Source organism: Malaclemys terrapin, chromosome 21, assembly GCF_027887155.1.
Source record: "Malaclemys terrapin pileata isolate rMalTer1 chromosome 21, rMalTer1.hap1, whole genome shotgun sequence".
Lineage (NCBI taxonomy): Eukaryota > Metazoa > Chordata > Testudines > Emydidae > Malaclemys > Malaclemys terrapin.
Window position 1 is genome coordinate 13,504,204 of NC_071525.1, and position 22,239 is coordinate 13,526,442.

General features: G+C 64.5%; 1 protein-coding gene across 4 annotated transcripts in view; it reads right to left on the bottom strand.

Moving 5' to 3' along the window:
* Nucleotides 1-2,091: 2,091 nt before the first annotated feature.
* ARHGAP33 (Rho GTPase activating protein 33) overlaps nucleotides 2,092-22,239 on the bottom strand; it is a 52,300-nt gene continuing 32,152 nt past the window's right edge. For all 4 annotated transcript variants that reach the window (XM_054011344.1, XM_054011342.1, XM_054011343.1 and 1 more), the window contains 11 exons: nucleotides 22,122-22,224; nucleotides 21,506-21,650; nucleotides 21,054-21,136; nucleotides 20,543-20,650; nucleotides 19,328-19,473; nucleotides 14,723-14,921; nucleotides 14,430-14,527; nucleotides 9,405-9,479; nucleotides 7,910-8,536; nucleotides 5,549-5,901; nucleotides 2,092-4,827 (listed from right to left, as the gene is read on the bottom strand). In XM_054011344.1, the coding sequence (XP_053867319.1) occupies nucleotides 3,643-4,827; nucleotides 5,549-5,901; nucleotides 7,910-8,536; nucleotides 9,405-9,479; nucleotides 14,430-14,527; nucleotides 14,723-14,921; nucleotides 19,328-19,473; nucleotides 20,543-20,650; nucleotides 21,054-21,136; nucleotides 21,506-21,650; nucleotides 22,122-22,224 (3,122 nt within the window). In that variant the 3' untranslated portion in view covers nucleotides 2,092-3,642. The remainder of the gene's footprint in view (nucleotides 4,828-5,548; nucleotides 5,902-7,909; nucleotides 8,537-9,404; nucleotides 9,480-14,429; nucleotides 14,528-14,722; nucleotides 14,922-19,327; nucleotides 19,474-20,542; nucleotides 20,651-21,053; nucleotides 21,137-21,505; nucleotides 21,651-22,121; nucleotides 22,225-22,239) is intronic.

Consider the following 22,239-nt stretch of genomic DNA (forward strand, 5'->3'; position numbering starts at 1 on the left):
CTAGCTCCAGGAAGGACCAGGGTGCTCTGGACATCACCCGGCCAGGCCATCAGATCAGTCCCCATCAGCCGCGCCTGCACCCCAACCTCTTTGGGCCCCTCCTTGGCCCCACCATCTCAGACCCTCACTACAGGCACCGTAACCAGGGGCCACCCCCCGCCCCCAGAGTGAGGTATCATTGGGTACTAACTGGGCCAAGTCCACCACCTGGGGCCAGGCCAGCATCCCCTCAGCGCCCGTAGCCTGGAACCCCAGAACCGTCCTCCCTTCCAACTCAAGGGGGTGGGGGGTGTAGTGATTGCTCCCTGGGGCTGCCCTGTGCCCACCCTGTAAATTGAGTGCTCCCGACCGCCCCCAGTGCGCAGCCAGCCGCACCACCTGGGAAACTGGCGCCCCCCCCCAGGCTGGGCTCCCTCCCCAGTTAACCCTTCTGCTTGGCCACTAGTTCTTTAGCCTTTGGCCACTGTGCCCACTTGGGCCCTGTTTGCCCATAGTAATTACGGCTCAGGTCTTGGCGGTCTGTCCCCAGTGGCCATCACCCCTGATTTGGATTTGCCTGACTCCCACTTCTGGGGTGCCCCTGGGTGAGCCCCTCCCTCCCCCCCCCCGCCCTAGGCCAGTCCCCTTCGGGTCTCTTTTCATACCCAGCCCTACTGTCCGCAAACACAGCTGCCCGCCTGCCTGCCCTGTGCAGATCCTTGGGTTCAGGCTCCCTAACCCCATTGTCAGGGCCCAAGGCCGGCTCTCACCCATCTGCACCAACCCAGCCAGGTGCACACCTCCCCAGGCCTAGCAAGACCTGCGCCCTTGCCCCATTTGCAGCCTGGGTCATATCACAGGCCTGCCCCACAGCAAAGAGCTAGGTGTCTATAGTCCTCCCACCCCCACCGGTATCTAGGTTCCCTACGGAAGTGGCATCCCGGGGCCTTTCCCAACTTTCCCCTTGGTGGGTCACTCTGCCTCTCCGCATCTCCATTTCCAGTTTATGCTTCCAGCTTCTCCCGCGCCTCCAGCTCTTTCGCTCTCAACTCCAGCGCAGGACAGCCAGGGTGTGAAGAGCTGAACGGGATCAGGGGATCCCAACTGCTGCCTCTGCTGCTCCTGGAGCCTTGTGACCCCCCACTTGGGCCTGGAATCTGCTTCTCAGAGCAATCATCCTTCTCGTGCAATCGGCTGCACTTTGCTGAGCCTCCCCCTTACTCCCAGTCCGGCTGGGGGCGCTGGCTACAGGCCATTTCCTGCTGCCAGTCCCTTCAGCATCCATCCAGCCACTGCTGCCTGCGACCGCCTGTCACAGCTCCGCAGGCCTGGTGCCCTGGGGGTGGGCATCCGTGGGCCAGCCACCCTTATGGTCTCACTCTGCCACCAGGGGAAGCCCTTCTCCGTCCCCTGGGACTGAACCTTGGGGCCTCCAGCTGCCTGTTCCCCACCAGGGGCTTCCTCCAGCGAGTCCGTCTGTGGGACCCCAAGGGAGACGTGTACCCAGCCGAGTGTCCATCACACTGGGGCTGTGCAGCGAGGCACCCACCTTGTCCCACCACCTAGTTAGCAATGCAGCATATGGGGAAACTGAATGCCCACTCCATCACACTCAGCCCCACTCTAACCCTGTAGACCCCACTCCTCTCCCGGAGCTGGGGATAGTCCTGGCTTACAGCCCCCACCCCCAAATTGAAGACCATAAGAACGGCCAGACTGAGTCAGACTGAAGGTCCATCCAGCCCAGTATCCTGTCTACCGACAGTGACCAATGCCAGGTGCCCCAGAGGGAATGACCAGAACAGGTAATCATCAATCCCCTGTCGCCCATTCCCAGCTTCTGGCAAACAGAGGCTAGGGACACCATCCCTGCCCATCCTAATAGCCATTGATGGACCTATCCTCCATGGACTTATCTAGTTCTTTTCTGAACCCTGTTGTGGTCTTGGCCTTCACACCATCCTCTGGCAAGGAGTTCCACAGGTTGACTAGGTGTTGTGTGAAGAAGTCCTTCCTTTGGTTTGCTTTAAACCTGCTGCCTCTTAATTGCATTGGGTGACCCCTAGTTCTTGTGTTCTGAGCAGGAAGAACTACATGGGAAACTTGTTTTTTGTTTTCGTTTTTGTCTTTATTAGTTAATGGGGTTGGTTTAAACCATTTAGTACAGAATGGGGGGAGGGCAGGATCTTCAACAAATACACTCACCAGGGGAACAGTCACAGCAGCACCCCAGGGCCCTGCAGTGGGGATGGGGCTGAATTAGGTGAACCAGGATTAGCCCTTCCCCCCCCAATCTGTGGGATTTTGGCTGGGGGTGGGTTATAGGATTAGGGTATTGGCGGAGGTCAGCACTCCCAGGGCAACCCCACCCACCCTGGGCCCAGCTGGTCACAGCACTGCCCCTTTATCACGGGGGTGGGGGGTACAGGGTATGGGGGGGGTCAAAGGTCATAACTCCCAGGGGACCCCCAAAGTCACAATGGGAGTTAGTGCAATAGTCAGTCAGATGCTGCCCACCCCCAGGAATTGCCGTTCTCAGCCACTGGGAGGGTCAGCAGGGGGTGCCCCCGACACCTCCAGCTACCCCATAACATACCCCCCACACACTGCGGTACTGCCACAACCAGACAACTACAGCCACAGCCACACAACACAACCAAGCACCCACCATCACACACCCCAAGCAGGGCTCAGCTCCTCCAGCAGGGGGCAGCAGGCACACCCCCAATCTAGCCAGATATGTACATGCCCCCCACCCCCAGCTCATGGGTCATGCTGACCAGGGAGGCCAGACAGGCAGGCTGGGGAGGGATTTTTTTCCTTTAGCCTCCCTCCACTACCCTTGGTGCCCCCCCCCTCGCTGGGGGATCCCATCTCAGGGTGGGGGTGTTTTAATTGGGTTAATGAAGGGTTAAAACGTTAGAAATCTTTCTCAGCTTTAAAAGCTTTATAGAACAGCGTCCCCTGCCCCCCCCACAGGGGACAGGGAGGGTCCCCCTATTACCAGGGCTGGCAGTGGGGCAAGACCCCAATAGTTTTATGCCCCACACTGGCCCCTGGGGGGCAGAGTCAGATAGTGATGTCATTCATGGTTCTGCTGACGTCACCCATGCCCCCTCCCTATGTCACACTGAGGCAGTCGCTGAGCATCAGCAGGTGGAGGCCTAGCCAAGGTGGGCAATGATGTCATACTGGGTGTGATGGTGATCGTAGCCCAGTGATAGCATATGGGATGTGGTGATGTCACTGAGGGGCCCTGAGGTCATTGGAGAGCAGCCGTTAACATCATTGGGGAGCAGCAATGCAATTGGGCTGCCGTCACATCAGGTGTTCATCTCACCATTGATGGCCCTGTAGCGATGTCACTGTACCAGTCCTGTTGCCATTGGTGGCCTCATTGTGATGTTACAGTACCCATCCTCCTGCCATTCATGATCCCAGTGTGATATCACTCCAGCCCTGCAGCAGCTCAGGCGTGTCATACAGACCTCGGATGACGTTATTGGGGCCTCACATGATGTCACAGCCTGACTGTCTCAGCAATGGTCCCCAGCCAATGCTCAGATCCTGCACCCAGGGGTATGTGTCAGCACTTGGGGAGCTCAACACAGGTCCTCCAGCCCCCCCACCCAGGGTCCCTCGTGGTCCAGCCCGGGCCCCCCATCAGCAGTAGCTCCGGGTCTGCCCCTCAGAGTGCACCGTCCAGTTGGGAGCCAGGCACGCAGGTGGTGGGGGAGGCCCCTCCTTTTTCTCCACGTTGCCATACTGGGGGGGCAGGCGCTCTGCATAGGGGGAGTAGGGCCCCAGCCGGTAACCGTCCAGCAGGCTAGGGCTGAGGAGGGCAGGAGGCCGGGGCGAGGGCTCAGCGTAGGTGGTGAAGGGAGGGGTGCAGCCGGTGGCCGGCTCCCAGCCAGGTGGTGCTGGGCGGTAGAACCGCAGCATGGTGCCACCACAGGGCAGCACGTCTAGTAGCTGGCGGTAAAGTCCGGGCACTGATGGCGGTCCGTAGGCCCAGCCTGGTGCTGCCCGCAGGCCCTGCCTCTGTTTCTGTGGCAGGGCCGGCACCGGGGGGCGGTGCAGGGCGGCACGGGCAGCGCCAGGCTCAGAGCGGCTGCGCAGGTGCCCGCCCTCCGGCGGAGGGGAGGCCGAGGCAGAGGACGAGGATGAGGGGGGCGTGGCCCTGCTGCGGCGGTGCCCCCTGGCCTCTGGCCCTGCCGGAGGGCCAGCAAAGGGGACGTTGACGTAGATGGGCTCCGGTGGCTCGTAGCGGACGCGCCCATCCTCGAAGATGGCCCAGAAGGGTGGGGTTGGGGCCAAGGGGTTGGGCCTGGGCTGCTGGAAGACGCCGTAGGAGGCGTTGAGGGTGGCCATGTACTTGCGGGGTGCCGGGAGGCGCGGGGGGCCCAGGGGCCAGGGCCGGTAGACGGGCGGCTCTGGGACGATCTCGTAGTACAGGTTCTCGGCTGCGGGCTCCAGCAGCGGGCGCTGGGGATGTGTGGCAGCGCCGGGGGGGCGGGGAGCTAGGAAGTGGTGGCGCTGGTGCAGCTGTGGCTCCGGAGGATATGGAGGGGCAGTGCAGGGGGGGTCCAGCCACTGGGGGGTGGCGTTGAGACAGGCCGCAGGTGGGGGGTGGAAGTGCAGGGGGGCTGGGGGCTTGGGTGGGGCCTGCGGGTGGCGGGGGGCAGGGTCCAGTGCTCGGGGGAAGGGCAGCGGCTGAGTCTGGCAGGGCAGGTGGGGTTCGGGGCCCCAGTGGTGGGTGTCAGGGGGGGCTTTGCTGTAGTGGGGGGGGGCTGCCAAGCTGGCCCTGCCCCCCTCCCCACCTGGGGCAGGGGCCTTGGCCAATGTGACCTGTAGGAGAGAGAAGGGGGGTCAATGGGGGGGGTCACACACACAGTCTCCCCTCTAGTTGACCCCCCAGCCTTCCATCACAGCCCCAACCTCAGCAGCCCACTGTACCCCCAAACCCCCCACTGCACCCCAATCCCCCAGTCCCTCTCACTGAACCCCCAATCCTGTCCCCCCACCCAGCTGCATTCCCCGAACAACCCCTGCCACAGCCCCCCACTGCACCCCAATCCCCCAGTTCCTCCCACTGAACCCCCAATCCCACCCAGTCCACCCACCCGACCACAATCCTTCAAACTGCCCCGGCTGCAGCCCCCCCAATCTCCCCATCCATCAACAATCGCCTAAATTCCCTCACTGTAGCTCCCCCACTGCACCCCCTATTCCCCCATCCAACTGCAACCCCATTGAATCCTCCCAGCCACCAAACCTCACCTCAACCTGACTGCCTATCTGCCCCCAACCCCCATTACTGCCCCCAGCCCAACCCACTGCCCCCCATTGTCTCCACAACCCCCCAAACTCTCCTTTCTTGCCCCACTACCCCCCAAGCCCCATCACCTACCTGCCCTCCTCCCAGGCCCCCCAAATCCCCCTTGTTCAAACTGGGAAAAACCCCTGCCCCAACCCAGCCACCAATCCCCCCCCCCAAGGGTCTAATGCCCCTAACTCCCTCCCGCCCAACCCCCCTGTCAGCGATCCCTCCCCCTCCACCCCCACACACCTGGGGGCCCCCTGCACGCTCCTGACGCTGGCCCCGGGGTTCCCCCTGACTCTGCTGGCGCTGCAGAGAGGGGTCAGGGAGCTGGGCAGCAGGGCCAGGGCGCACCACAGAGTACAGAGTGCCCGGCCCCATTGCTGCCCCCTCCCCCCCACCTTCCAGGGACAGGGAGCGCCGGAACTGGGCACGCTGCTCCCTGCGTGGCGCCCCTTGCTGCTGCCGGGCGGCCCGGTGTGCACTCTCCGCCAGTGCCAGTGCCATCAGCCGGGCTGGGTTCTTTGGGGGCGGCGGGGGCGGCACATGCCGAAACAGGCACAGCGCCCCGGGCAGTGGGGGGGAAGCCTCCGATTCAGGACCTGAAGGGGGAGAGGAGAAAAGAGGGTAGTCAGTGCCAGCAGCACCCAGCAGGGGGCGCTGTAGGGGGGTGTAGCTGGGTGCTGGCTGTGCGGGGAGCTCCCGGCTACTCCAGCTCTGGCCTTGCCCAGCAGGAGGTGCTGTAGAAGGCTGGGACATTGTTGCATGCTCCCCAACTCCCCCAGCAGGGGACATGGGGGGGGGGGTCTGTTTGTGGGGGGAGTGGGTTGGCTGGGGGAGGGGATGGTTCTGGCTGGGCAGTTCTGACTGGGGGTTCTGGCCAGGTGGTTCCAGCTGTGGGGGTTCCAGCTGGGCAATTCCGGCTGGAGGGGTTCTGGCTGGGGATGGGGTCCGGGCATGGGGTTCTGGCTGGAGTCTTCTGGCCTGGGTGAGTTCTGGCTGGTGGGGGATTCTGGCTGGGGCTGGGAGGTTCTGGCCAGGGGGGTGTTTCAGCTGGATGGTTCTGCCCTGGGGGTTCCAGCGGGGGGACTTTTGGCTGGCGGGGAGTTCTGCGGCAGGCTGGGAGGTTCCGGCTGGGGGGAGGGCTTCTGGCTGGCAGGGAGTTCTGGAGGGGGCTGGGAGGTTCCAGGGGGAGGGGGATTTCTAGCTGGTGGGGAGGTTTTGGCGCTGGGGGGGGAGTCTAGCTGGCGGAGAGGTCTGGAGGGGGCTGGGAGGGCGTTCTGCCTGCCAGGGAGTTCTGGAGGGGGCTGGGAGGTCTTGGATGGGGGGAGGGGTTCTGGCTGGCGGGGAGTTCTGGGGAGACTGGGAGGTTCCAGCGGTGGGGGAGGGGGGGTTCTGGCTGGCGGGGAGTTCTGGAGGAGGCTGGGAGGTTTTCACGGTGGGGGGGTTGGGCTGGCGGAGAGGTCTGGAGGGGGCTGGGAGGTTCGGGGGGGTTCTGGCTGGCGGGGAGTTCTGGAGAGGGCGGGGAGGTTTTGGCGGGGGGGCTGGCTGGTGGGGTGTTCTGGAGGGGGCTGGGAGGTTCGGGGGAGGGTTCTGGCTGGTGGGGAGTTCTGGAGGGGGCTGGGAGGTTCTGGCTGGCGGGGAGTTCTGGAGGGGGCTGGGAGGTTCGGGGGCGGTTCTGGCTGGTGGGGTGTTCTGGAGGGGGCTGGGAGGTTCGGGGGAGGGTTCTGGCTGGCGGGGTGTTCTGGAGGGGGCTGGGAGGTTCGGGGGCGGTTCTGGCTGGCGGGGGGTTCTGGAGGGGGCTGGGAGGTTCGGGGGAGGGTTCTGGCTGGCGGGGTGTTCTGGAGGGGGCTGGGAGGTTCGGGGGGGTTCTGGCTGGCGGGGAGTTCTGGAGAGGGCGGGGAGGTTCGGGGGGATCTGGCTGGCGGGGAGTTCTGAAGGGGGCTGGGAGGTTTGGGGGGATCTGGCTGGCGGGGAGTTCTGGAGGGGGCTGGGAGGTTCAGGGGGGTTCTGGCTGGCAGGGAGTTCTGGAGGGGGCTGGGAGGTTTTGGCAGGGGGTGTTCTGGCTGGCAGGGAGTTCTGGAGGGGGCTGGGAGGTTCGGGCGGGGTTCTGGCTGGCGGGCAGTTCTGGAGAGGGCTGGAAGGTTTTCACGGTGGGGGGGTTGGGCTGGCGGAGAGGTCTGGAGGGGGCTGGGAGGTTCGGGGGGGTTCTGGCTGGTGGGGAGTTCTGGAGAGGGCGGGGAGGTTTTGGCGGGGGCGTGTATTCTGGCTGGCGGGGAGTTCTGGAAGGGGGTTGGGAGGTTTGGGGGGTTCTGGCTGGCGGGGCGTTCTGGAGGGGGCTGAGAGGTTACGGCAGGAGGGGAGGTTCTGGCTGGCTGGGAGTTCTGGAGGGGGCTGGGAGGTTCGGGGGCGGTTCTGGCTGGCGGGGAGTTCTGGAGGGGGCTGAGAGGTTCAGGGGGGGTTCTGGCTGGCGGGGAGTTCTGGAGCGGGCTGGGAGGTTCGGGGGGTTCTGGCTGGCAGGGAGTTCTGGAGGGGGCTGGGAGGTTCTGGCGGGGGGGTTCTGGCTGGCAGGCAGTTCTGGAGGGGTCTGGGAGCTTTTGGCACACTCACTCTGGGCCAGGCTTCCGCTCTCGGCTTGGGTCAGTTTGTGCTGCACCTCACGCTGGCAGCTGTCAGTCAGCATCCCGTCGCCGGCCTGCAGCAGCCGGGAGATCATGTGGGGGGGGCTGCGCGTTCCCCAGTGCCGTCCGGGCCTCAGCACACCCCCAGCCTCACCCCCCCCCAGCATCTCCAGCACCTTGGCAGGCAGCGAGATGGCCACAGGTTCCGAGATCTCCAGGGCAGCTGTGGGAGGCTCCGGGCCGCGGGATGACAGCGCCCGGGTCACCTTGCAGGTGAAGGGAAGGCGGGTGGGGCTGGGGGCCGAGTCAGAGGCCTCAGAGAGCGAGGGGCGCCGGTGGGAGCTGCGCCGGAAGGGGAGCACGTCCAAGTCCAGGAAGCCGGGGGGGCTGAGCTCTGGGTCCGAGTCCAGCTCGCCCTCATCATCCAGCCAGAGGGAGGTGCGGCAATGGGGTGCCAGGCTCTCGCTGTAGCCACCGGAGGCCGAGGAGCTCAGTGACTCGCAGGAGCGGCAGGGCTTGAGGGGGGCTGGCAGGGACCCGGGGAGGGCTCCAGGCAGGGCCGGGAAGGCGTCGCTGCTGGAGCGCGGGCGCCGCAGGCGGTTCAATTTGTGCAGGCCTTGGGGACAGATGGACAAACAGCAGCGTAAACAATCCTGAGACGGCAGGCAGCTGGGGAACAGCCACACATAATGCCGCATGGGAACAGCTCACCTGGCACTGAGATGCAGCCATCTCTGGGGCGGGGCAGCTGGGGAACAGCCACACACAACACCATACAGGGACTGCTCACCCAGCACTGGGACACAGTCACCTCTGGGGCAGGGTAGCTGGGGAACAGCCGCACATAACGCCACCTGGCTGAGATGCAGCCACCTCTTGGGCAAGGAATCCAGGAACAGCCACACACAACACCATACAGAGACTGCTCGCCCAGCACTGGGACACAGTCACCTCTGGGGTGGGGCAGCTGGGGAACAGCTGTACATAACGCTGCATGGGGACAGCTCGCCCGGCACCGAGACACAGCCACCTCTGGGGTGGGGCAGCTGGGGAACAGCTGTACATAACGCTGCATGGGGACAGCTCGCCCGGCACCGAGACACAGCCACCTCTGGGGTGGGGCAGCTGGGGAACAGCTGTACATAACGCTGCATGGGGACAGCTCGCCCGGCACCGAGACACAGCCACCTCTGGGGTGGGGCAGCTGGGGAACAGCTGTACATAACGCTGCATGGGGACAGCTCGCCCCGCACCGAGACACAGCCACCTCTGGGGTGGGGCAGCTGGGGAACAGCTGTACATAACGCTGCATGGGGACAGCTCGCCCAGCACTGGGACACAGCCACCTCTGGGGTGGGGCAGCTGGGGAACAGCTGTACATAACGCTGCATGGGGACAGCTCGCCCGGCACCGAGACACAGCCACCTCTGAGGTTGGCTTCCCCCTGAATGTCTCCTCCCCGCCCCTGGTGCTGCCCCTCATACCCGCGGTGCTGGACTGAGACGTGAGTGACTCCTCACTCTTGGCGGATCGCAGCGTGACAGTGTCGGCCCGGAGCCCTGCAGGGAGAGGGGAGGGGTGAGAATATCAGCCCCCCTAGTCCTCCCGCAGCCCCTCACCCCCATAACCATCCCCTGCCTGGATCCCACTGACATCTTCTACTCCCACCTCTCCTGCCCCCAGCACTGCCCTGTCCCCACCTCCGCTCCTGGGAACACCCCCGACAGGCCCCCCAACACTCCTTCCTTCTCCCAGAAAAAACGGTTCCCTACCTTCTCTAACTGTTGCTCCTTGAGATGTGTTGCTTGTGTCCATTCCCTGCTATGTGTGCGCGCGCCCATGGGCCCGGCTGCCGGAGATTTTTCCCTTAGCAGTATCTGTAGGGCCGGCTCTGGCGCCCCCTGGAGTCCTGCACCCATGCACCGGTATATGGGACGCCACCGGTCCCTTCTTGCTAACAACTCCGGCAGCGGGGCAGGAGGGCAGGTCGTGGGATGGGCGTGAGAACAGCAGCAACGAGAGGAAGGTACTGTTTTTCCTTCTTTGAGTGCTTGCTTGTGTCGATTCCAAGTTAGGTGACTCCCTGGAGGTGGTTCATGGACGTGCTGCTTGCAACACTGCTTTGCCAAGCTGGCCTCGTCCTGGGCCTGCTGGCTGATGGCATATGGAACTAGGACCAGGTGGCGGCTCTGCAGATATCCTGGATACCTGTGCGAGGAAGGCCGCTGACAAAGCGTGCGCTCTGGTGGAATGGGCAGGCAGGATGGCCGGCAGTGACACCTCTGCTTGCTCATAGCAGAGCCTGATGCAGGCGGTTATCCACAAGGAGCTTCTCTGAGCGGACACAGGCAAACCTTTCATCCTGTCCGCCCTGCGACGAGGAGCTGTGCTGATTTATGGAAGGGTTTGGTCCCCTCAATGCAGAAGGCTAAGGCCTGCCTAACATCCATAGAGTGTAACCGATGCTCCTTGTCCGCCTTGTGAGGCTTCAGGAAGAAACCCGGTAGGAAGAGGTCCTGATTATTGTGAACTGTGACACCACCGTAGGTAAGAAGGCTGAGTGGGGGCTCAGCTGGACCTCGTCCTTGTAAAACACCACGTAAGGGGGTGCTGACGTCAACGCTCTAATCTCGGAGACCCTGTGGGCTGACGTGATCACCGCCAGGAAGGAGAGCTCCCATAAGAGGAGCAGCAGAGAACACAAAGTCAGCAGCTCGAAAGGGGGACCTGTGAGCCTCGCTAGCACCAGGTTAGGTCCCAAGGAGGGATGGGATCCCAAACCTGTGGATATAGCTTCTCCAGACCCTTCAGGAACCTGATCGTCACATCATGAACAAAGATTGACCTGCCCTGGAGGAGCGGGTGAAAGGCTGAGATGGGCGACAAGTGAACCCTGATTGCTAGGCCCTGGTGCTTGAGGGGGAGCAGGTAGTCCAAAATGGATTGTAGCAATGACCGGGAGGGAGAAAGACCTCGATCCGCAGCCCTTAATAGATGAAGTGTTTCCACTTGACCAGGTAGGTCGCCCTGATGGAGGGCTTCCTTCTACTCAACAGGATGTGTTAGACTTGCTCCGAGCAGGCCTGTTCCTCCACGTTCAGCCATGCAAAGCCATGCCATCAGATGCAACGACACTAGGTTCGGATGGAGCAGACAGCCTTGGTGCTGTGAGAGCAAGTCTGGGCGAAGCGGGACCGCTAGTGGGGTTGCCATCGAGAGATCCAAAAACCTGCCGAACCACGCCGGAGCTACCAGGATGCCCTTCGCTTTGTCCCTAGGACCTTGTGAACTGGGGGTAGCAGCGAGAAGGTGTACAAAGGGCCCCATCCAAGGGCGCAGGAAAGCCGGGAAGGCGTACAGCAGGGCCCCCATCCAAGGGCACAGGAAAGCCGGGAAGGTGTACAGCAGGGCCCCCATCCAAGGGCGCAGGAAAGCCGGGAAGGTGTACAGCAGGGCCCCCATCCAAAGGCGCAGGAAAGCCGGGAAGTGTACAGCAGGGCCCCCGTCCAAGGGCGCAGGAAAGCCGGGAAGTGTACAGCAGGGCCCCCGTCCAAGGGCGCAGGAAAGCCGGGAAGTGTACAGCAGGGCCCCCATCCAAGGGCGCAGGAAAGCCAGGAAGTGTACAGCAGGGCCCCCATCCAAGGGCGCAGGAAAGCCGGGAAGGCGTACAGCAGGGCCCCCATCCAAGGGCGCAGGAAAGCCGGGAAGGCGTACAGCAGGGCCCCCATCCAAGGGTGCAGGAAAGCCGGGAAGGCGTACAGCAGGGCCCCCATCCAAGGGCACAGGAAAGCCGGGAAGGCGTACAGCAGGGCCCCCATCCAAGGGCACAGGAAAGCCGGGAAGGCGTACAGCAGGGCCCCCATCCAAGGGCGCAGGAAAGCCAGGAAGTGTACAGCAGGGCCCCCATCCAAGGGCGCAGGAAAGCCGGGAAGGCGTACAGCAGGGCCCCCATCCAAGGGCGCAGGAAAGCCGGGAAGGCGTACAGCAGGGCCCCCATCCAAGGGCGCAGGAAAGCCGGGAAGGCGTACAGCAGGGCCCCCATCCAAGGGCGCAGGAAAGCCGGGAAGTGTACAGCAGGGCTCCCATCCAAGGGCGCAGGAAAGCCGGGAAGGCGTACAGCAGGGCCCCCATCCAAGGGCGCAGGAAAGCCGGGAAGTGTACAGCAGGGCCCCCATCCAAGGGCGCAGGAAAGCCGGGAAGGCGTACAGCGGCTCCCATCCAAGGGCGCAGGAAAGCCGGGAAGGCGTACAGCAGGGCCCCCATCCAAGGGTGCAGGAAAGCCGGGAAGGCGTACAGCAGGGCCCCCATCCAAGGGCGCAGGAAAGCCGGGAAGGCGTACAGCAGGGCCCCCATCCAAGGGCGCAGGAAAGCCGGGAAGGCGTACAACGGCCCCCATCCAAGGGCGCAGGAAAGCCAGGAAGGCGTACAGCAGGGCCCCCATCCAAGGGCGCAGGAAAGCGTCGGACAGGGAGCTGCTGGCTAGCTCTGTAAAATGAGCACAACTGCTGACACGTCCTGTTCTGAGTGGCCACGAATAGGTGCACCTGGGGAGTCCCACATCTGGGGAAGATCATGCTGACGACCTTTGGGTGGAGTGACCACTCTTGGCGAGAGGAGAAATACCTGCTGAGGAGATCTGCCCGCGTGTTCTGGGCACCCGGGAGGTGCAAAGCCTTGAGATGACCAGCCTGCTGCACACAGAAGTCCCACAGGCGAAGAGCCTCTCGACACAGGGCAGACGAGCGGGCCTCGTCTTGCTTGTTGAAGAACATTGCTGCTGTCAAGATTGTCCGTCAAGATCTGCACCACTCTGCCCCTCAGATAGGGAGGAATGCATGGCAAGCCAAGCGTATCGCCCTGAGCTCCCTGGCCTTTCTGTGATGAGAACCAGAGACCTTGGGTACTGCAGCTGCCAAGCTGGGCTCCCCACCCCCGATCCGACCAATGTTACCGATGGGAGTGAAGCTACGAAGGGGCTGGGCACCGAGCCAGAGATGACAGGACATTCGACAGAACTGTAACCATTAGCTCTAGGTCGTGAGAAGACCAACTCCATCCACATCTGGAGACTGAGCTGCAGCCGTGCATGTTGCACCACGTTGGTACACGTCGCCATGTGACCCAGCTGCTGGTGGCATACCTGGGTGGTTGTGAGTGACTGGGCTCTGACATGCCCTGAACCAAGACTCCGGCAGGTAGGCTCTGGCATGGGTGGAGTCAAACACTGCTCCTATAAACTCTATTCTCTGAACGGGGGACAGAGTCAACTTTTGGTCATTGAGATGCAGGCCTAGATCCCGACATGTGCTGCACGTGAGCCTGGGACCTGCCTCTGACCAGCCAGTCCTCAGGGATGGGTAGATTTGAATGCCGCGACACCTGAGGGAAGCGGCCAGCACCACCATGCACTTTGTGAAGCTCAGTCTCCAGATGCGGATGGAGTTGGTCAGCTGATGGCCCTAGCGAGGGGGAGGGGGAAGAGCGGCAGCGTGCACACAGCTCCGTAGAGGACGCAGAGAGAGGTAGGGTCGGAGCCTAGGGGAAGGGGGTGGAACAGGGCATATCCCTTCCAGTCCCCTGCCTTGAGACTTTCAGGGCAGGGGGCTGGGAGCACCCCCACAAGCCGAGCACCCCAGCCTTCTGCCCTGCACCCCCCACGCCCGCCAGCCCTCTGCCCTGACCCCTGAAACACCCACCACCCCCCAGGTCTGGGGTCCCAGCCGCAGGCCCTGATCAGCCTGCTGCCGGCCTAGGTGAACAGAACCCCAGGCTGGCAGCGAGCCAAGCAGGCTAGTGGCGTAAGATCAGCATTTTAATTTAATTTTAAATGACGCTTCTTAAACATTTTGAAAACCTTGTTTACTTTACATACAATAGTTTAGTTATATATTATAGACTTAGAGAAAGAGACCTTCTAAAAACGTTAAAATGTATTACCAGCACGCGAAACCTTAAATTAGAGTGAATAAATGAAGACTCGGCACACCACTTCTGAAAGGTTGCCGACCCCTGATCTAACCTAATTACTCACCTAACTAACTACTTCATGATCTAGATCCAACTATATCCAACAACTATAAAGTTACACCGCTCAGAGCACTTTGGAATCACAAAGGGAGACAAGGAACTGAGGGGTGCGGCACCCCATATACCGGCGTATGGGTGCAGGGCTACATGGGTGGCCCCACAGATACTGCTAAGGGAAAAATCTCTGGCAGCCGGGCCCGTGGGATGCGCACACCTAGCATGGAATGGACATGAGCAAGCACTCGAACATACACCCCCCATCCCCACTCCATGGGGCAGGGGGAGAGACAGAGAGAACAGGAGGAAGAGAGATGAGGGGCTGGGAGGTCGGTGTGGAACTGAGGGGGAGGTTTGCGGGGCAGGGCTGGAAATGGGGGGTATGTGGAGCAGAGAGAATCTGGGAGGCTGTGGGAAGCTGGGGGGTTGCATAGGGCTGCGTGGGGCAGGAATCAGGGGGGTTGCGTGGGGCAGGATTCACTCACCCGTCTGCCCGCCCGGGCGCTGCACTCTCTTGTGGCTGATGGCAGGTGCCCTGCCCAAGGCAAAGAAGGTTTTCCAGCTCCCGCCCCGCGCCTGGCACCTGTGGAGAGACAGCGTCAGCCCAACCCATGGCCCTGCCAGCCCCATTCCACACACCCCTGAGCCCACCACCTTCTGGGTCCAGGTGGAGGCTGGCACCCACTGGGGAGGGGAAAGGCCCCCATGCCCCATCCCCCCTGAGTTCACCAGCCCCCACCCCGGAGCCGGCAACCCCCGTGGGAGAAGGCCCCATTACCTGTCATGGGGGGAGTCCAGCATGAGGGGCAGCCTCCCCGGAGGCCCCCGTCTGGTCTCGGCCTCAGGTCTCTTGGCCTGACCAGGGGCCGTGTGCTGGGCCTGGGCCTGCGTCCGGGCCTGAGCCTCCTCCAGAGAGAGCAGGCGGGTCGAGGGGCAGCTGCCTAGCAGAGACTTGGGACGCGGGAGGTAGGAGCGCCCTGGGAGATGGGGAGACAGACAGAGGGGGGGTCAGCTGGGCCTGACCCACAGGAATCTCAGTCCCTCCCTGCAGCACAGCGCCCCCTACTGAGCCCCTAAGCCCCTCTCTGCAGCTCCCCCACCCCACTCCCCACAGCATGGTGCCCCCCACCCTGTTTCCTGCAGCACAGCACCCCCTGCTGAGCCCCCCACCCCACTCCCCGCAGCACAGCACCCCCGCTGAGCCCCCACTCCCCGCAGCACAGCGCCCCCTGCTGAGCTCTGCCCCGCTCCCCACAGCACAGTGTCCCCTGCTGAGCTCTGCCCCGCTCCCCACAGCACAGCACCCCCTGCTGAGCTCCCACTCCCCACAGCATAGCGCCCCCTTCTGAGCCCCCACCCCGCTCCCCACAGCACAGCATCCCCTGCTGAGCCCCCCACCCCACTCCCTGCAGCACAGCACCCCCTGCTGAGCCCCCCACCCCACTCCCTGCAGCACAGCACCCCCTGCTGAGCCCCCACCCCACTCCCTACAGCACAGCACCCCCTACTAAGCTCTGCCCCGCTCCCTACAGCACAGCACCCCCGCTGAGCCCCCACTCCCCGCAGCACAGTGCCCCCTGCTGAGCTCTGCCCCGCTCCCCACAGCACAGCACCCCCTGCTGAGCTCCCACTCCCCATAGCACAGCGCCCCCTTCTGAGCCCCCACCCCGCTCCCCACAGCACAGCACCCCCTGCTGAGCCCCTCTCTGCAGCTCCCCCACCCCACTCCCCACAGCACGGTACTCCCCACAGCACGGTACCCCCCACGAACTCCCCCACCCCGCTCCCCGCAGCACAGCGCCCCCTGCTGAGCCCCCCCCCGCTCCCCACAGCACAGCGCCTCCTGCTGAGCCCCCCCCTGCTCCCCCCCAGCACAGTGCCCCCTGCTCCTCTCCCTGCAATACAGTGCCCCCTACTCAGCCCCAAGCACTATGGTGCCCCATAGTGCCAGCAGCAGGACAGGATTTAACATGCTGGCAGGCTGCAGGGATCTCACCATAGAAACCAGCGATGGCACTGTGAGCCCAGGGGAGAGGCTCGACCCAGCAGAGAAGCAGCAGCGCAGCTGGGCACTGGCAGTTGTTACCTGGGTGAGGGGCGGGCAGCCAGGTGCCAATGCAGGACCCAGCCCCCTCAGCATGGCCGGGCGCTGGGCTCAGGGCTTCGCAGGTCCCAGCTGGTCAGGCACAGAAGGCAGCTTCCCCGGGGAGTGTGTGTGTGTGGGGGGGGGAGTTGCCCCCCCCCCACTGCAGCTCACGTTGGCCTTGGCCTCAGTCCCCCAGCATCCAGGCCCAGCCACAATATGCCCCCCCCCCCCCCAAGTTCCACACCCCACTGCATTCGGTTGCAGGATTGTCCACCCCTCCCTCCCACCACAGGCCTAGCCTGTTTCGGCGCCTCTCAGCCTGCCTGGGCATCCCCAGAACCCCCCTCCCCAGCCTGTCTCAGCACCTCCCCACCTCAGCACCCCCTTTCCTAGCCTGCCTTGGCACCCCCTAGCCTTCCGCGGTGCCCCCCAGCACCTCCCACCTCAGGCCCTCACCTGCCTCAGCACCCTCCTCCCCAGCCTGTCTGGGCACCCCCCACCTCCAGCACCCCCCTCCCCAGCCTGTCTCAATGCCCCCAAGCACCTGCCTCCCCAGCCTGTCTCGGTGCCCCCCCACTTCAGCATCCCATTTCCCTAGCCTACCTTGCTGCCCCCCAGCATGCCTTGGCACCCACTCATCTCAGCACCCCCCTCCCCAGCCTGTCTCAATGCCCCCTAGCACCTGCCTCCCCAGTCTGCCTTGGCAGCCCCCCACTTCAGCAACCCCCCACCCCCACCCCTGCTGGGCTCAGTGTCCCCCCACCACCAGGCCCAGTCAATGTCAGCCCCCTATCCCCGCCCCCAGCCAGTTGTCTCCCCGGGGCGAGCCGCTGGGCGCCAGGCACCATGAATCACCAATGCGGGGAGTTGCCAGCTGGACATTTAATGTTCTCTTGTTCTCAACAGGAGCTGGTTAAACGCAGGGCCTGAGCCTCCCTACCCTGGTGGGCACTAACCCTGTCCCAGCCCTGAGAGCCCACAGGGCCCCGCGCAGGGAGAGCCGTGCCACCCTGCTCCTGCTCCACAGCCAGCAACCTGGGCCGCCAGAACCCCCTGCCATGGGCACCTCCCCACCACAGTGTCTGGGATCAATGCTTATCTGGGGGTGCAGCTGACTGCACCAGAGCGGGGGTGGGGGTCACGGAGCCATGGTACCCCACAGCCCATGTAGAGGGGCCCGCGGGTGGCAGGGAGGGGTCGGGATACCGGGGTAGAGGGGCCCACGGGTGGCAGGAAGGGGGCGGGATACCGGTGTAGAGGGGCCCATGGACGGCAGGGAGGGGGCGGGATACCGTGGTAAAGGGGCCCGTGGGCAGCAGGGAGGGGGCGTGATAGAGGGTGTGCATGGGTCCATGAATCTGATCGGGGGGGGGTGAATGACCCCCCCGCCCCCTCAGTCCCCCTGTGCCTCCGGAGCACCCCCCACCCCGTCTTGCTGCGTCTCCGGCTCCCTCTGGGCCTTGCTCAGGGCTTCGGGCAGGGTGAGCAGCCGGCCAGTCTTGGGGGGCCAGGCCAGCTTCCGGGGCGCCGGCTGGGGGGCTGGAGAGAGAACAGGGTTAGAGGGTGGCCGGGGGGGCAGCACACCAGAGCCCAGGGGCACCCCCATGCCCAGAGCAGGGCCCTCTCTCCCTGGGCCTGGGATCCTGACATGCAGCAGGGGAGGGGGGTCCAGCCCCAGGCCAGAGACTGGGGGGTAGCTGCTGAGAACAGACCAGCTTGCTACACAGGGAGCAAAGCACGGGGTTGGGGGGCCCGGCACTGGCTGCCCCACTAGCTCCCCATGCCACACTGCCCCAAAACTTCTCCCAGTGCCCCATTGCCCCCCACCCCTCCAAACCTCACTGCCTCCAGCCTTCCCCAGTGTGACGAAGTGGGAATGTTCTTAATGTTTTCTCTGAAAACTGTGGTGTGTCTCAGTTTCCCCTGTGTTACTCAAGTATCTAGGTGATGGGATAAGGGGGGTGATCCTTGCAGAGACCCCTAGAGGGCAGGTGTGACTGCTGGTGGGCTGCAGAGAACGGCCCACACTCATGGCCAGGCCCCCTCCTCTGCAAGAACCAGCCCGAGGTGCTGGTGCAGACCAGAGACCAGGGGACCGGCTGGCCCAGGAAAGAGACAAAGAAAAGAGGAGAGGCAACGGGCAGCTGAAAGGGTCAGTCTCCTGGTTTGGGACTGGGGGGAAGAGGGGGACCGAGCCGAGGGCTCTGGACCTCCCCCACCCCTCCAGATGGACTCTGTTGAAAGTTCCTGATTTCTGTGCTAACAAGATCTGTCCTACGCCCTTTCCCATGACGAATAAACCTCCTGTGTCACACACTGGCTGAGTCCCGGTGACTGCAGAGTGGGGGTGCAGGGCCCTTTGGGGGGGTGAGGGTCCCCAGGTGGACTTGTTGCGGGGACCTCAAACCCTACTGCCCCCAAACTGTCCCCCCAAACCCACTGCCCCCAAACTGCCCCCATTCCAATAAACCCCACTGCACCCAGCCTCCCCCAGTGCCCCCCAGCCCCCAAACTGCCCCATCACCCCCAAACCCCACTGTCCCCAGCCTCCCCAATGCCCCTCCACCCCTCAAAACCCTACTGTTGCCAACCTTCCCCAGCTCCCCCCACCCCTACCCCTCAGAATCCCTCATGTGTCTCCCTTCATCCCTTGCTGCCCCCATCCCCCCCGAGCCCCTCCCTGCCAGACCCCCAAGGCCACAAGACAGCAAGAGGGCATGAAGCTGGATCTGGGGGGATGGGGTGAGGCAAGGAGACCATCCCCCAAATCCTGCTGCTGGCCATCCCCCCTCACGCACCCTGCCCAATGCCACTGGGGGCAGGTCCCCACCCTCGGAGCAGCAGCCCCCGGCCCCACCCCAACCCCGCTGCTGGGGGCCAGGTCCGAGTGGGGGGGTGCCCAGCAGCACAGCATCACAAACAAGGCAGCAGACAAAGATCCCAGCCTCCTCTAGGGCAGAGCCTGCCCCCACCCCCCAGCTCAGCAGCCAGCCAGTCTCTGTATGCCCCCCACCACTGAGCACCTTGCTCCCCCCCTGCATGCCCTCCACCTCCCCAATGCCCATGCTGCCCCTTTGGGCTGAACCTCCCCCCCAGGCTGTGCTGTGCTACCCCCAGCGCCACCCCACGCTGTCTTCCAGCGCTGCCCCCCCAGCCTGTACTGTGCAGTCCCCTTCCCCATGCTGCCCCCACCAGGCTGTCCTCTCCACGTTGTCCACCCCACACTGCCTCTCCATGCCGCCCCCCGCACTGCCCCACATGGCCCCCTGTACCCCCCATGACCCCTTGCACACCCACCTGCGCTGTCCTTGCCAATGGAGGTGAACTTGTCGCTGAACAGCACCTGGACGTGGTTGAGGAGGAACTCGACCACCACGGACTGGACCCGCACCTCGTGGAAGGCCTCCGCCCCGCTCAGCCCCACAGCCTCCAGCTCCAGCGACCTGGGGGGCAGAGGGGCGCTCAGCGGAGCAGGCTGGGGGATTGGAACCGGTGCGGGGGGGCTGGCAGGGGTGCACTCACCGGAGCAGGCTGGAGGGATTGAAGCCAGCATGTGGGGGCCGGTGGGAGGAACTAAGTGGAGCAGGTTGGGGGGATTGTAGGTGGGGGACTGGCAGGGGGGCAGGAGGGAGCAAGAGGGGAGCCAGAGACGGGTCGGAGGCACTTCCCGGAGCAGGTTGGGGGGTGGTAGCCAGTGCGGGGGACTCGCAGGGAGGGCGGAGAGGGTGTGGGGGGCCGGCAGGGGGGCCGGAGGGGAGCCAGAGGGGGGTCGGAGGCACTTACCGGAGCAGGTTGGGGGGATGGTAGCCGGTGTGGGGGGATGGCAGGGGAGCCAGAGGGGGATGGGCGGCACTTACCGGAGCAGGTTAGGGGGATGGTAGCCGGTGTGGGGGGATGGCAGGGGGTCAGAGGGAAGCCAGAGGGGGATGAGGGGTACTTACCAGAGCAGGTTGGGGGGATGGTAGCCAGTGTGGGCGGATGGCAGGGGGGCCGGAGGGGAGCCAGAGGGGGCTGGGCGGCACTTACCGGAGCAGGTTGGGGGGATGGTAGCCGGTGTGGGGGGATGGCAGGGCAGCCAGAGGGGGATGGGCGGCACTTACCGGAGCAGGTTAGGGGGATGGTAGCCGGTGTGGGGGGATGGCAGGGGGTCGGAGGGAAGCCAGAGGGGGATGAGGGGTACTTACCAGAGCAGGTTGGGGGGATGGTAGCCGGTGTGGGCGGATGGCAGGGGGGCCGGAGGGGAGCCAGAGGGGGCTGGGCGGCACTTACCGGAGCAGGTTGGGGGGATGGTAGCCGGTGTGGGGGGATGGCAGGGGAGCCAGAGGGGGATGGGCGGCACTTACCGGAGCAGGTTAGGGGGATGGTAGCCGGTGTGGGGGGATGGCAGGGGGTCGGAGGGAAGCCAGAGGGGGATGAGGGGTACTTACCAGAGCAGGTTGGGGGGATGGTAGCCGGTGTGGGCGGATGGCAGGGGGGCTGGAGGGGAGCCAGAGGGGGCTGGGCGGCACTTACCGGAGCAGGTTGGGGGCCCATACGATGGCCAGGTTCTTGACGTGCATGCTGGTTTCTGGGCTGTGTGTGGCCACCCGCGCCAGGTGCCGCAGTAGGAACTCCAGGGTCCTGAGGGGGGCGGCAGCTGGTGAGGGGGATCCGGCCCCAGCCTGCCCTCCAATTACCCACAATCCCACAGGGCTCTGACCCCTCCAACTGTTATCCACACCCCTTGGGATCCCCCAGCCCTCAACCACCACCCAGTCGTCACCCATGGAGCCCTGACCTCCCCCTCAGCTGTCACCCATGCACCCCCCCCAGCTGTCACCCATGGCCCCGGGGGGCCCTGACCACCCCGGACGTCACCTACCATCCCAACCCCTCCACTGTCACCCATGCCCCCACCAGCTGTCGCCCATGACCCTGTGGGGCCCTGACCCCGCCGGGCGTCACCCACCACCCCAACCCCCTCAGCTGTCACCCACGGCTCTGCGGGGCACCAACCCCCCCTCTGGCCCTGTGAGGCAGGTACCTGTAGTGGGGCGGTGGCAGCTGCTGAATGACGTCATGCACCCGCACCAGGCGCTCCTCCTCGCCGGGCACCGCCACAGCTTCCTGCAGGGCAAATGGGCTGCCATCAGGGGGGCTCGGGTGTTAATGTGGGGGCGGGGGGATGTGGAGGCAGGAGGTTGGGGGGTAGGCGGGGGCTCACCGCAAACTTGTGGTAGAGCTGGTAGGTGAGCAGCGGGTTGGGGGGTCGGGCGTTAACGCGGGGGAGAACGTGGGGGATGCGGGGGCGGGAGGGAACGCGGGAGTTGGGGGGCAGGTGGGGGCAGCCCCGGGCTCACCGCGAACTTGTGGTAGAGCTGGTAGGTGAGCAGCGGGTTGGGGGGTCGGGCATTAACGCGGGGGAGAACGTGGGGGATGCGGGGGCGGGAGGGAACGCGGGAGTTGGGGGGCAGGTGGGGGCAGCCCCGGGCTCACCGCGAACTTGTGGTAGAGCTGGTAGGTGAGCAGCGGGTTGGGCAGCTCGCGGAAGTAGAGCTTGCACAGGGAGCTCACGCAGTGGATGTCCTGCAGGTAGGTCGCCCGGCCCAGCTCTGGCACCCGCTCGCTGTCGAACTCGTGCCTGGGGAAAGGGGAAAGCGGGTATGGCCGGGCCAGCCCTGCCCCCTAACCCAGCCACCCAACCCTGCTCCCTACACTCTGCCCCCCGCCCCCTGCCCCCTAACCCAGGCAACCAACCCTGCCCTCTAATCCTGCTCTCCTGTGCCATGCCCCCTGCGCCCTGCACTCTGCCCCCAACCCTACCCCCGTGCCCTACACTCTGCCCCCCAACCCTGCCGCCCTGCCTTCTGTGCCCTGCCCCCACACCCTGCCCCCACCCCTGCGCCCTTCTTCCCTTGCCCTGCCCCTTCGCCTTATCCCCTAACCCTGGGGGCCAGTCTGGTACCACCCCACACAGTGCCCTGCACCCCCCCACCCTTCCCTGCCTATCGCCAAATCCTGCGCCTCTCCTGTGCCCAAATCCCCCCGCTGCCTGCCACTCCCCTGTGCCCACCCCGCTATGCACCCCCAGCTCCTCATCCCCGGGCCTCACCGCAGCTTCTGGATGTTGGAGGCGACACCCGAGAGGCGATAGATCCCGTCCACCATGCCATGCTTCTCAATGAACTCTGAGCAGCAGCGCAGGACCTGGGGAACTGCACAAGGCACAG